Raw genomic sequence first — 13,321 nt, 5'->3', positions numbered from 1 at the left:
GCAACTTGAGAAAAGAGTTCAAATCTTTTTTTCGAAGTTTTGTTAAACAAGTTCTGTGATTCAATAAAATGAGAACACAGAGAGAGGGGGCACCAACTGAGGCTTCTCATTATCATCATTAATCAAATTAGCCTTAATTAACTGGAGTGAACTTCCTTAGTCTTCACCAGAGACTCACATTGTTCCCTGCACCACACTTTGGGACTGGGCACTTTTAGTCTGTGCACTTTACATGAGAACTAATGTATAAACCGCAATCTCAGGTGCCATGTGTGCGTCTATATGTGTGCCTACAATTACCATTCTGATTTTCGCTTTTCTGTATTTGGTTTTTGACAAAGGAAGTAGAAGCAGGGGAGTAAAGAGGACGGGTAGGGAGGCGTGTAATTAAGCGTTTTGACTGACAGCAGAGTGCCAAAAGGCGCAGACGCATTCCGATTGGCTGGAGCGGAACGTTACAATCCGCTCTTGTCTCCAACCTCCGCACAGGCAAGAGCGCTTTACCTCCCCGAACTCTCGCAGGGAGCCAGACGCACCAGAGGAGCGCGACGGGGGCTGCAGCCAGAAGGAGAGTGCCTGTGGACTTTACCCAAACCAGACAACTCAACACGCTTTACGCGCGTCGATCAGCAGAGTTCAGCCTCATTTCCCCCCCAACTTTGTTTCTACTCTAAATTTTTTCATGAAGTAAGTGTTGTCTGAGCCGCGCCGAGTTGCATTCATTTGATTGCTGCTGCTTCTTTTGCTGCAAAACAAAAAAACACATAACAAACCATGAGGTCTGCCTCTGAATCGTTCTGGAGGATGATCCGACTGACCGCGACAGTGGCGCTCCTGTCGGCGTGCAGAGCGTCAGAGTACGAGTACCTCAGCTGGAAGTCGGACGTGTACACCGGCGGGCGCAGCTACGGCAAGCCTCCCCAGTGCGTGGACATCCCGGAGGACCTGCGGCTCTGTCACAACGTGGGCTACCACCAGATGCTGCTGCCCAACCTGCTGGAGCACGAGACCATGGCGGAGGTGAAGCAGCAGGCCAGCAGCTGGGTTCCCCTGGTGCACAAGAACTGCCACCCGGGCACACAGCTCCTCCTCTGCTCGCTCTTCGCGCCCGTGTGCCTGGAGCGGCCCACCTACCCGTGCCGCTGGCTGTGCGAGGCTGTGCGGGACGGCTGCATCCCCATCATGGAGGCATTCGGCTTCCCCTGGCCGGAGATGCTCGCGTGCGACAAGTTTCCCCAAGGCGACTTGTGCGTCGCCATGACGCAGCCCAATTCGACCGAAGCCACCAAGCCGACAGGTAATCCACACTAGACAGGTGTTAATTATTACCCCACTGTCAAGCAACATGCAAAAAACACCCATCGCATACATGTTACCAGTGTTACATGAGTTGGGACATCTGCGGGTTTTAATGCCTGGCTCAAGAGCACGTTAGTGGTATCTGATGGGGGGGGGGGGGGGGGGTTAACCCAAAGTTCTGTACGTTGGGTTAAAAAAAAGGTGGTATTAGTCAAACTGGTGCGGGCATAATTGTTTTTACTATGACTGCAACTAATTGTTTGATTCATAATGGATTCAACTGCTGCCTGTCAGACTTTGTTGCTATGAATTGATTCATTTTTTGGGGCTTATTAAATCCCAGAAAATAGTGACAAACCGCCACACGTTGCCTACGCCAGGGCTGTAACAGGGTTTTAAAAAGGTCATGAGCAAGTTTTCCTGCCACATAATACTCCCCTCCCCAGAAAATGTTGACCAGACACTAAATTGAGATTTGGGTGTTTTGATGTTTTCGATAATGTTTGGAGTAAATCTCATTTCCCTACGTCGAGGTCTACATGACATTTCAAAGCCTGCTCCACATTGCCATGAGTTCAAAGTGGCCTCAAAGTAGTCACATTTAGATATATTATATTGTCTAAAACAGAGAGAAGCAGCACATTCTCACTTTCAATTCATAAAGACAATGGAAGCAGCAAGCATTCAGCATTTCTTGCTTGATAAATGACTCTAACAATTTATCAGTTGAAAAATATGACTACCGATTACTTAGCCGTCAATTGGTCAAAATGCGACCATTTGTGATTCCTTAATATAACCAAAGATTGACCATCTAACCTCAGAATAACTACCTCACTGAGAAAACAAACAGCCACCACTTTGGCCCTGTGTAAAAGCCGACACCCGTGCAGTTAAATGGGCCTGAGAATGTTGTTTCAGGGCTGAAGGTGTGCTTGCAGATGCAAATCCCAACACAAACAAACAGCATACAACCTTTTAGGGGGGAAATCGGCTGTGACACCCTGGATTTGATCTCACTTTAACAATGTCCCCCCCCCACATGCTCCTTATAGAAAGTCTCATGCGGTTACATTTTCTTTTTCAATCTCTAAACTGCCAAACTCCGGCTTCCTTGTGAAGTTGCTCGCTATCGACTTGGAGTAATATATTGAAAAAGCTCTAACAGATGGTAGTGATTTATTCCAAGGTGTTTGTTGAGCTTGAGTAAAATGCTGGGAGGAAGTCCAGCAGCGAATACCTGCATCTAACAATTCCCATTTTCTACCGCAGCATCACTGACAAATGCGTGAAAACTGCCAAAAGATGGAAAAGCATAATTCGAAAAACACAGTGTCCAAACAATGTGTGTTAAAATCTAGTCTGGAGGCCGTCACTAATGGCTCCTTGGCTGCAAATTCCCGAAATCTGTTGGCACTGTGTGTGTGTGTGTGTGTGTTGGTATGAAACAGAAACCTCGTGCAGCATCAATAAAGGAGGGGCAGGGGGGGTAGTAACAGAGTCCAGCACAAACCCAATGGGCCGAGCTGACAAATACCAGAGAAACCCCCGAAGAAATGAACAAGAGCAACATGTCTGGGGAAGATAAAGCTCGGGCTGATTCCGAATAGTTTTGGTTTGAAGCTTCGGTTCGGTGTCCCTTCTTATTACCTAAGTGAGGTGGACACCACCAGGAAAGGAAAAGTACAACCACCTTATTCACTTTCACCATGAAACAGACGGTTGGTTTCCATCACCAACGGAGTCAACTTACTTATATTTCAGTCCTAAGCTGTAAATACACCACCTGAGGACATTTTGGCTGAAGAAGTGGGCCATAAATGGGGGGACTGTGGATCTTCCAGCATTTCACACAGCGCTCACTGTATCTGTAGAGTGAACACGAATGCAGAGCGGGGGGGGTGAGTGGTACTGACTGACATGGTGGTATGGACGGACAGAGGCCCGTTTTTCTGGAAAAGAGGGACCACACAGAGCGCCACGCTCTCCAGACATCACCTGCTATCATTCGTTGTCAGCGCAGGGGATGAATAAAGCCGGCGGTCCGCGGACGTAACACAGCGTCAGGCCTGTTACTCCGGAGGGTCTCAGGATGTCACTTTTCTACCATCAATATTCTCCACGGAAAGCAATAATATCTGATGTTGATTGCGGTTGATGAAGTCGAAACCAAAGCAGTGTAATCTTCTCAGTCATGCCCCTTAATGATTGTTAATAGAGGTCATCTAAGAGTGCTTACCACGGTGATAATTGATTTAAAGGGCAGCCAGGCCGAAATGGGCCGAGGGACCCTGTGACTCTGTAAACAGTGTCTGTTTTCATAAGCTCTTCACACCTGGGTGTAAGTTTCACAAGCTTTCGTTAAACACATGTAATGGACAACTGGCAGCCACCCCCCCACCAGCACCCCCGCTCAGTCGAGCCAGGTCCACTCTGTGACATTGAAATGCATTCGGTTTGAATTAGATGAATTAGGATGCAGCGTCCAAGTTGGTTTGGAAAGTGAACTCAGCTGTTTGGCATGGAGCGACCATTTGCGATAGTAGAAAAAAGAAATGAAAAATCGTGTTGGTAAAATATTCGCAGATATGCCTCTAGACTGAATTACTTTTTTGGCAAAAACTAATTTTGGCTTTGTCTTCAGTTTCTTTGTCTTTGGGCCGGCTATTATTATCTTTTTCTTTTGAATTTCAGAACATTCCTTCAAGCTTGGATTGAATATCATTACCAGTTATTCCTTCCACATTTGGAATCCTTTTTTTGTGCATTTAAGGTGCATACATCGCCGCTGAGCTTCGTGGACAGCTCCATTAGGAAACTGAGTGAGGATGAGTGTTTACTGCAGCTCTTGGTTACAGCTGGCTATAAAAGCTGAAGACATTCCTCACTAAGGTCAGGTCATCAGAGCCTACGAAGCCCAAGAGACCAGACACTAGATAAGATCTCTGCGTGCAGAGAGGTTAGGTGTGTGTGCAGAAATTTAAGATTGAAATTTAAGGGGAAATGTGGGAATGATTTTTAAGAATTTAGTTTAACTCCCCATCATTTCAAATGAGAAATGAGTGTTTTCTTTCCTTCCTGATTCTCTCTTTGTTCTTTTAACCACATGCCAAGATGGTGGCGATGTGAATAATGCCATGTGAATGATCCATTGCTGCTATCACTGCAACTCACATTTGATATTTTTCCTCTTTTCCGCTGATGTCCTACAGGTTTCTCTCCCGTCTGCCCTCCATGTGACAATGAAATGAAAACAGACGCCATGCTTGATCACATGTGTGCCAGCGAGTTCGGTAAGCGCCCTCTCAACACCCAACGCAACATTGCGCTAACCTAACATGCAAATGCAACACCCCACTCTGCTGCACCTTGACATGTATCACAGCGCTCCATGAAGTCAGAAGAGCAGCATGAGATTGCATCAGTTGTATCTTCCATCTTCAAGCTCTAAAACAGTCCATAAATCCCTAACAAAGTATGTAAAGATGCATTTCTTTCCCAGAAGTGCACCCGGTTTTTGACCATACTTTGCAACTTCCACCCCAGTGGACTCTATATAACTTCTTGCATGCCAGCAATGTTCTTTGGTTGGATTAATGAAGAAGTGTTTATGTTAAGGTTACATGTGAGGTATTATCTCTTGGTGAAATGTCTGCTTTGGTAGAGGATGATGTTCTGTGAGTAATGAATTGGGGTCATTAAAGTTTTTATGTGGCAGGTCCTCGCAGTAGTAAAGTGGGATGTTTGTTCCACATTCAGGACGGGCTGTTGTTCCAGAATACCTTCTGCACATGGGGGCATTACATGTCTTCCAAAATGAAGAAATGAATGTTAGACCAGACTCCTTGATCAAATATCACAGATTTTAAAAGTCTGTATTTCAACAACACAATTCATTTTGAGGGGTTTTCATGGCCGCTAGAGGCATATTCTTAGTTGTGTGGTCGTGCCGTTTTTTCGAATTCAAGAACAAGTCTGGTCAAGTCAAGGAATATTTGAAAATGTAAGAGTTATAAGAGATAACCTTCATGAAAATATTCATTTCAATAGTGCATCTGCAGTACAACTGGATTGGAAACCAGACAGAAAACAACATTAACAATCCAGGAAAGACGAAACATCTTTAGCTGATGGGGACACTTGATTTAGTTGAGGACATTTTTGCATGAGAGACCCAGTACGAAAGTCTTGACTTCAATTAAAAACACAGACATCAACGAAATCGCAGTTAGGATGACTTCCAGGAATGATATGCGCATGATGCATACAAGATGCAAGATGTTAGGCTTTCATTTTTCATTCCTTGGCTGGACCAAAACTTGTGGCAGCTTGAATTCCAGGTGCCGTTCTGGGCAAACAGACTGGATGCACATTGGAAACAGACTTTCGTCGACGTTCTCAGGAAAAGATAAAAGTTGCATTTGTTTAACGAATTGCCTCGCTGTTTATGCTGCGGTGATAGGGCTCGCCTTTTTTCAGTCTGAGTCCCGGTTTGCCAGGAGAGGAGAGTGGCAAATAATGGGCTTGTTTCATCTGAGATGAAGACAGATGTTGTTTTGCTTGCTTGTCATAAGCCCCCTAACCAGCTGACATGTGAGGATACACAGACAGATTTAGTACCAGGCTGAGGATGAGATACTGTGCGGTTTACGTTGCAGGTTTGAACCAACAAGGGGCCAGCCTCCTCTGGAATGCAACAAACGTCGCTGTGATTTCAGCGTGGTGTAGGAGTTGATTACAGTGGGTAAACATCTAATGTACAGAGATAGCATCACTGGTTATATCACCAGCTAGGCTAAAGGATTTGTTTGTTGCTTTTTCCAGTCGGCCAATGGTGTTCAGTTTTATATAAATATATCTGACAGCAGCTGAAGCCAAACATGAGTAAATGTTTTGTTTTGAGGAAAAAGAAAATATGCAGATGGAAAAAAAATCCCAAGATTTAATCACGATGTGTTTTATCCCTCCAACGAAAGATTAGACCAGCATTCTGATTGCATCCTGCTACTTTTGACTTTACTGAAAGTGGACGAACGCGGTAAGTAGCAGCAGTTTTAGGAGCAGACATACAATTTTTTCGTTATTGTTTGTTTTTTATCAAGACCACAAAATAGATATGATGGATAGAGTTCTTACTCTTCTCCATGGAACACGGGGATGAAAAAAACATAGAGAGGCTCAAGGAAGGAATCTGTAAATTGCACCAAAGTCTTAATTAATCTGCACGGACCAATCATGTGTAAAATATCCCCCACCCTGGCAGTGAATTAGCATTTTTCTACACTGAAAAACTCACTTACTGGAAGTTGCGAAAGGTCTGTTCTCAGTTACGGTAACAGTTAAGTGTGAAGTAGTTTCTGTTTGATAATACCCTTTCTATTATTTGATGCCCTGCATAATTGCTGTCCATCAATTGCTCCAGCGCATTGGACTTTTCCTGGCGGTTTTTACCCTGATAAAAGCAGAGAATACCGTGGCAAGACAGCTTTTTGACTTAAGGTGGTTGGATGTGAAATCGTTCTGGCAGGGGAGGAAAGATTCTTGTAAATTAGATGAGTTATTTCAGAGTTGCCGTAACAAGGAACAGGTTTTCAGTCCAACACTTTTCTTCAGCCTGATGTATCTCCTTCTAACACACAAGCACACACACACACACACACATACCTATACACACACATCCCATTTTGAGCGGCAGTCAGCTGGTAACAGATTTACAGCTCATCCCACTCAACACTTTGTTCCCACCGCAATTTATCTCTGTGCTTAAGGTTTTATGGTGCCTCATTGTCCCAAAAAACTCCAGCGCCCTTCAATTAAATCTCTCCTCTGCCTCGGACAGCTCACTTTGTTGTCGTTGCCAAATTGCTCCTTTCCTTTGCTAATGCTGTAAACAACAGGGCAGCCTAGCACTGATCACCTCAGATTATCAGATTACTTGAGTTTCCATTATTGTGAATGGGGAGCAGTACACACCCTCCTGCTGGGTTTATGACTCCCTGGGAGCTGGAGGTCCCGTCTGTGCCTCTGAACCGGCAGAGGAAATCAGGTCGAGGGTCAGGGAAGTCCTCCGAACCAAACAACCATTGTAACATTGCATTACTTGAGATTTTTAAAAGAAAAAATAATTTACAGTCGTACATAAATACCAAAATCTAATTTATAATAAGTGAAATTAGTCATTACAATTTTGTAGACTATTCAAAATAAGGTTTCGGAAAGATCATTGTTTGGGTTAAAATATCCATAGAAGTCCCGTTACTGAAGTACAAAAGTTACGTGACAAAAACACCAACATTGATTTCTCGTTTCACATGGGGAAGAACCAGCGGCCTCCTGGCTGAACGATCGCTGTTTCTTGGTCCCGCCCGGTGTGTGATTCAGCGGTCTTTATACATCCTCGTTCAAGATTACGTGGACAAGATACGTAGAAATTGTGTGGGATATCTACGAATTATTTTTCGTAGCTTTAGCTAGGAATGCTGTATGAGACCAGCCTGCAGTCAGTTCACCAAAGTCCATGGCAACTTTTCATTGGCCTTTTGAGCTGGTAGCAGTCTACGAACAGGGAAAATAGTTCTTTGCTTAATTGCACATTGGAATTATGTGTCAATTTCTCCAGTTTCGCCGACTGTTAGCAAAGGACAGCATTGTTAAAAGTGTTCAATCATTTGGTGTTAACTTCTTACTGTATGCAGTTGCTGAAGCGATTAAGCTCTTAACAACCTCCTGGACCCGAGCGAGCCCCATTTGGGGTTTACGAGATTTTTAATCTATCTATGCCAAAATGATGCCAAACAGCTCTGTTAGGATAGATTGTACAATATGAGTGACAAATAAAGTGAAATATATAATTATAAAGTATATAAAATGAGAATTTCGCAGGTTTTTTGTTAGATAAACACCTATAATTGGGGTTTGCTTCACTTTATTTACACCAAATCTTTTTGTGAGGTACCTGCACCCTTTGTGCTATGAATTGGGAATGTTTTTAGGCTAGCCAGGGCCTCATTTAATAAATTACAGTGCTTTTTCTTCAGACGAACTTGGGAATTTTTCCTGTTTGCTGTGTTTGCTGTGTTCAGCTACTATTAACCAGTAACATATACACAATATTTACTCATCTCATCAAATCTCACAATCCCTAGTGTTATTCAAGCATCAACATTTTTAAAATAGACCTTGTAGTTACAGAATTGTAGTCTCTTTTGTATGGGTTACAATTTTCGAGAAAAGGCCTAAAAAAAGGCTTAGGGTCCAAAAGGTTTTAAGGTGCAAAGAAAGTTCATAGCATTGAAGGATTATCGAGGATGGAGGATTTATCAAGATGAAGTCCTTTCAGGGGTGGGCCAGGGTTTCTCTTTTATGACTCACTAATTATGAATGCTGCCCATTTTGATTTCACTGAACACTAAGCCTCCTCACAGAGGCTGATTTGAGAGACTAGAGACAGGGGATAAAAGTCTTAATCTCTAGCATGTGCACTCTTAATTCTGGGAAAAACAGGGCCGCTCTTTTTTAACACTTAATTAGCAATGGGAGATTCTTGAGCAAAAGGAAGAGATGAGATGGTGGAAGCTTTTTTAAAGTGCCAATTCAGGTTTTTATGTCAAGCACAATTCTGTGAAAAGTTAGTCAAGAGGGAATTGGTGTCTGAAACTGTTATGGAAATTAGACAGAAGTTGAAGTTTTATCCAGATCTTTGCTTGAGTGTGAAAATGATCCATGCTCAATCAGGCTGTTCCCTGTAATGTAGAGGTTACAAGACTTTGTCTCCGGCATGACTCATGATTTATCCTGACACCAGCTCCGTCACTTAGATTGGACATAGCATGCTGCAAGTTTTTTTCCTTCCCGTAGCCGTGTCACAAGGTCGTCCGTGCCGCACACACATCACTATATGTCAGCGGAAAACGAGAGGACGTACTGCAAGGAGGGGAGGCATATGGAGATTTGGACCACCAAAGTCGGACTCGTGCTCTGTTTCAGAAGGGGAACTGGAGGAATGAGAGATTAGAAGATTAAATAGAGTTCAGTGAACAATCAGGAGCAGTATGGTCAATCTGAAAACGAGCCTGAGAGTCAGAGGGAGGTCAAAATCTAGAGGTGTGCACTGGCTTACTGCTATACATTATTTTCATTAAATAAAAACTGACTTAAGGTCTTTACAAACTGTGGCGTGACAAATAAACAACATGAAAATGCAAAATACTCGCCTGTGAACATTTTGCATCAAAACTCATAAAAAAGTCATTCCGGCAGCGATGCAAAGTTGGTTGCGATTCAACCAATTTACGACAGTTGCAGCAATTTTTCAGTAAAGGTTGACTAGATTCATACAGGCAGAGGACCAACTAATGGGATCCTATTGACCCAGTGTAGCATTTAACAGTCTCTCTGAGTGAAACGGTTGTATAGCCTAAGCTACTGTAAGCTATTTCAACCAGTTTTGAATTAGAATTCCGTCTGGTAAACAGTTACACAGTGTTATTGCGTTGGGCTTTTATTGTGAAAGGTGAGAACGAAAGGGGTTGATGTGGTATACTCGAAAGGAGTAATCACAGTTTGATTTCTTGGTTTGGACCAAGGAGCCTTCATTGTGCTGTACAATACTGTGTACATTTTGAGGTGATCGGTTGAACAAAAGAAATGATGTTGCTTCTTTTGCTGTATAATATGCTTGTTCTGTGTGAAAGTACTCCTTTTTAAAAGATGTAATGATTTACGAATCATTAATCACATGAAAAAAAACAATGTGTAAAGGCCTTAAGACTACAAGTATAGGAGACATTCTATCTTCCTTCATTAGACAGATCTGCATATTTATGTGTGTGGAAAAGGTAAGTGGCAGAGCGTAAGCATGACTCAGTTAGACGTTTTTATGGTATTATTTAAACGTGTTCTCATTCCTAACTCGTCACATATTGACTCTTTGTCAGGATCGCTTGGCGTCACTACTTAGTTAGATTTAAAGTTAAATTGCGCTCAATCTGAAAGAATAGGCTGTGTGTCGAAATAAAGAGGTGCATGCTCAAACCATTTAATGTTAAGAGTAGGAAAAGTACATTATAAAGGAAATAAAGGAAAGAAAAGGCAGTAAATGAAATATTCAAGTGGAGGTGGATATTTTACTAAACCAAGTATACCTTTAGAGAATCACATTTGTATACTTGTCCCTGAAAAGAAGGTGCTGATATCCTTTATCGTGTTTCCTTTTGCTAGGGTGACACGTTGTACTCATAAAATATTAACTAGCAGTCTTTAAAGGCAATGGTGTGATAAGACCACACAGTTTGTACAATAACTCATCCACCTTTAAGCACGATGTAACTGTTTTTTTCAGCTTTCAAGACCAAGATCAAGGAGGTGACGCGAGAAAACATGGACCGCAAGGTGACCCTGCAGAAGAGGAAAAAGATGTTGAAAGAGGGCAACCTGAAGAAGAAGGACATGAAGACGCTGGTGTTGTACCTGAAGAACGGCGCGGACTGCCCCTGCCAGCAGCTGGACAACCTGGGGAACCAGTATCTAATCATGGGCCGCAGAGTGGATAAGCAGTACCTCCTCACGGGCATCCACAAGTGGGACAAGTCCAGCAAAGAGTTCAAAAAGGCCATCAAGAAACTCAAGACCTACAAATGCCCCGCCTTTGAGAATGTCTTCAAATAAAATGCCCCCCCCCCCACACACACACACACACACACATTTTCGGTCGCATCTCATCCTACATATGAACTTGCACAAGCATTAAAAATCCCAAACTTTGCTTTCTATTTTCCTGTTTATATATCCATCTATCTTTGTATATTTACAGATGTTTGAAATGCCCATTATTACGTATTAGTTGATTGTGGTGTGTGATGACACCACAAAAAAGGGTCGGGTTTCTTTTTTTTTCTTCCTCTTAAGAAGAATTCATCGTAGTAAAAGCCCTTCCTCGCTGAAATCATTTTCACTATATGTAGATACTTTGTACCCTTTCATTCAACAGGTCAGTGGATTTTGCTTAAATGGTGGTTGGACAATTTTGTTAACACTTTTGCTTTATTGCTGAGAGCTCAAAGAGAGGATTGATACCGTGACCGTACCATAAATCTGAAGCTAGAATCAGCAGGCTGTTAGCTTAGCCTAGCATAAGGACAAGAAGCAGGGGTAAACATATAGTATCCAACAGTAAAAACCAATACATTCTAGAGCTTTTTGTACAGATTTAACAAATTCAATAATGTGTTAATTAGTGAGCTTTTGGACAGAGCCAGGCTCGTCTTAATGCTAACATGAACTAACCTGCTGGCTCTAGCTTCATATTTAGCCGACAGACATGAAAGTGGTATTAACTCTCATCAACAAAAATATTCAGCTATTCTTTTACATCTCTCTCATTGTGATAGTGTAATAGTAAATCATAAAAGCAGTGATTAGTCGACAGAATTGGCAGTTGCAGGTACACACTGTGGGCTACAGAGCAGCTCCACATAGAGTTCCTGTTGAATAACTTATTGACTGCTTGATGAGAGGGTGCCGCCTTCTGATTGTTTTGTCAAACTGAAGACTGCAATATTTTTGATAATTCCCTTTTCATTTCTTTGTTTCATTGTTACATTTCTTTGTATTTCTTGGAATATCTTAAGAGAATAACCACCGATCTGCATCATGAATTAACATTAACATTTCTTGTTGCGCACTGTCGGCACTGCAGTAATCAGTATTCATTGGTAATAGAAAATGTCTTGTAGTCATACATGCTCGAACATTTTTTCAAAGTACAAATATTGTCAACTCTTTTTTTCTGGTTTGTTTTTTGCTCAACAGTTGCTGGTCTTTTTTTAGCACTATTTTGTTTCAAATTTGAATGTCAGCAGTGCATTGCTGCCTATTACATGTACATACAAATTTTACATAAATATGGAAAAGTGAATGGTGTCTCTTATGTTATTTAATCTTTGCTCACAGATTTGTATAGTCATGGCAATGTTGGTTGGTTGGTATACTGTAGGTCCACCACTTCGGTCCAATGAAATATTTCACCAACTAGAGGATGGGTTCTCATGACATTTGCTCAGAAGATGTACCAAATGACGTGGGCGATCCCATGACTTTACTCTGTGGCATAAGCATCAGGTCAACATTTGTGCAACACTTTTAATGAAAAAATGAAAAATGATTTCCTTTTTGTAATCCTATTGTTGCTGTTTTGTGTAAAATCAATTAGTGTAGAGGAAATCTCACCACGGTCACCTATAGGATAAAAGAAAATACAGCACGTATATAAAAGCATACAAGCCATATTAAAGTATGTTAGTTACTTCTACACCTTTGGCATCTTAAAACCCTCTTGCAAAGACCTCTTTTATTACCGTAAACCATCAGTTCGGTCTTGTGCGTGCAATGCTCTTAAAACATTGCCAAAACAGCCAGCTTCTGCTATGACAATAATGTCAAACAGGGAGCACTATTTTCTCAGCTCAGCCAAAGTAACACTTTAACGCTTTTTGTAAAGATAAAGTATGGCGTTGCCAGATCTCCACACCAAAGGATCTCTCATGTTCGCATGTTTTTCTTCCCCCCCATCTCTCTGACGGGTTCATTGTGGTTTCACAGGCTGTTGCTGCCTTGGTATGTGGTGTGTAAATGCTAATCCCGAGATATACATCATTAACAGCTCATGCCGATAGTGAACTCCAATGCTTTCTTAACCAATTGGCAGCGCTGACCAAATTAAAAGATTTGTTTTCACAAAGTCTGTGCTGACGGATATGGTTTCCATGCAGAACAGGCACGACTTTCCCTATTCCATTTCATTCCGTTCATGAACAGTAACATGCAAATGACAGAGGCAGCTTGTATTTTTCCCTGCACAAGAAAACATAGATTTGAGTAACCCGATGATAAAGGTTTTAATGTAGAAACCTTTACGAGCTGAAATCCATCATGTCAGTGCAACAAGCGTAATCAACAAAACGTGAAACCATTCTGTCAATAAAAAGGCTTGTTAAAAACCAGGAAGTATCAAACGGACCAACGT

At 42.1% G+C, this 13,321-nt stretch overlaps 1 protein-coding gene across 1 annotated transcript; it reads left to right on the top strand.

Moving 5' to 3' along the window:
• The first annotated feature begins 513 nt into the window (after window positions 1-513).
• On the top strand, window positions 514-12,204 carry sfrp1a (secreted frizzled-related protein 1a). The gene is made up of 3 exons (XM_079160475.1): window positions 514-1,297; window positions 4,512-4,592; window positions 10,640-12,204. The coding sequence occupies exons 1-3, from the start codon at window positions 775-777 to the stop codon at window positions 10,963-10,965; spliced, it is 930 nt and encodes a 309-aa protein (XP_079016601.1). The 5' UTR covers window positions 514-774; the 3' UTR covers window positions 10,966-12,204.
• Window positions 12,205-13,321: the final 1,117 nt, after the last annotated feature.

Source organism: Pholis gunnellus, assembly GCF_910591455.1.
Source record: "Pholis gunnellus genome assembly, chromosome: 6".
In the NCBI taxonomy this organism is placed as follows: domain Eukaryota; kingdom Metazoa; phylum Chordata; class Actinopteri; order Perciformes; family Pholidae; genus Pholis; species Pholis gunnellus.
Note: the sequence above shows the minus strand (reverse complement) of the source record. Positions and strands in the feature narration are given on the sequence as shown.

Excerpts from the sequence above, each read along its gene's own strand:
- sfrp1a (XM_079160475.1), top strand. The coding sequence starts at position 775 with ATGAGGTCTGCCTCTGAATCGTTCTGGAGGATGATCCGACTGACCGCG. Across the intron at positions 1,298-4,511 it reads CGAAGCCACCAAGCCGACAG|GTTTCTCTCCCGTCTGCCCT; the intron begins GTAATCCACACT and ends GATGTCCTACAG. Across the intron at positions 4,593-10,639 it reads CATGTGTGCCAGCGAGTTCG|CTTTCAAGACCAAGATCAAG; the intron begins GTAAGCGCCCTC and ends TGTTTTTTTCAG.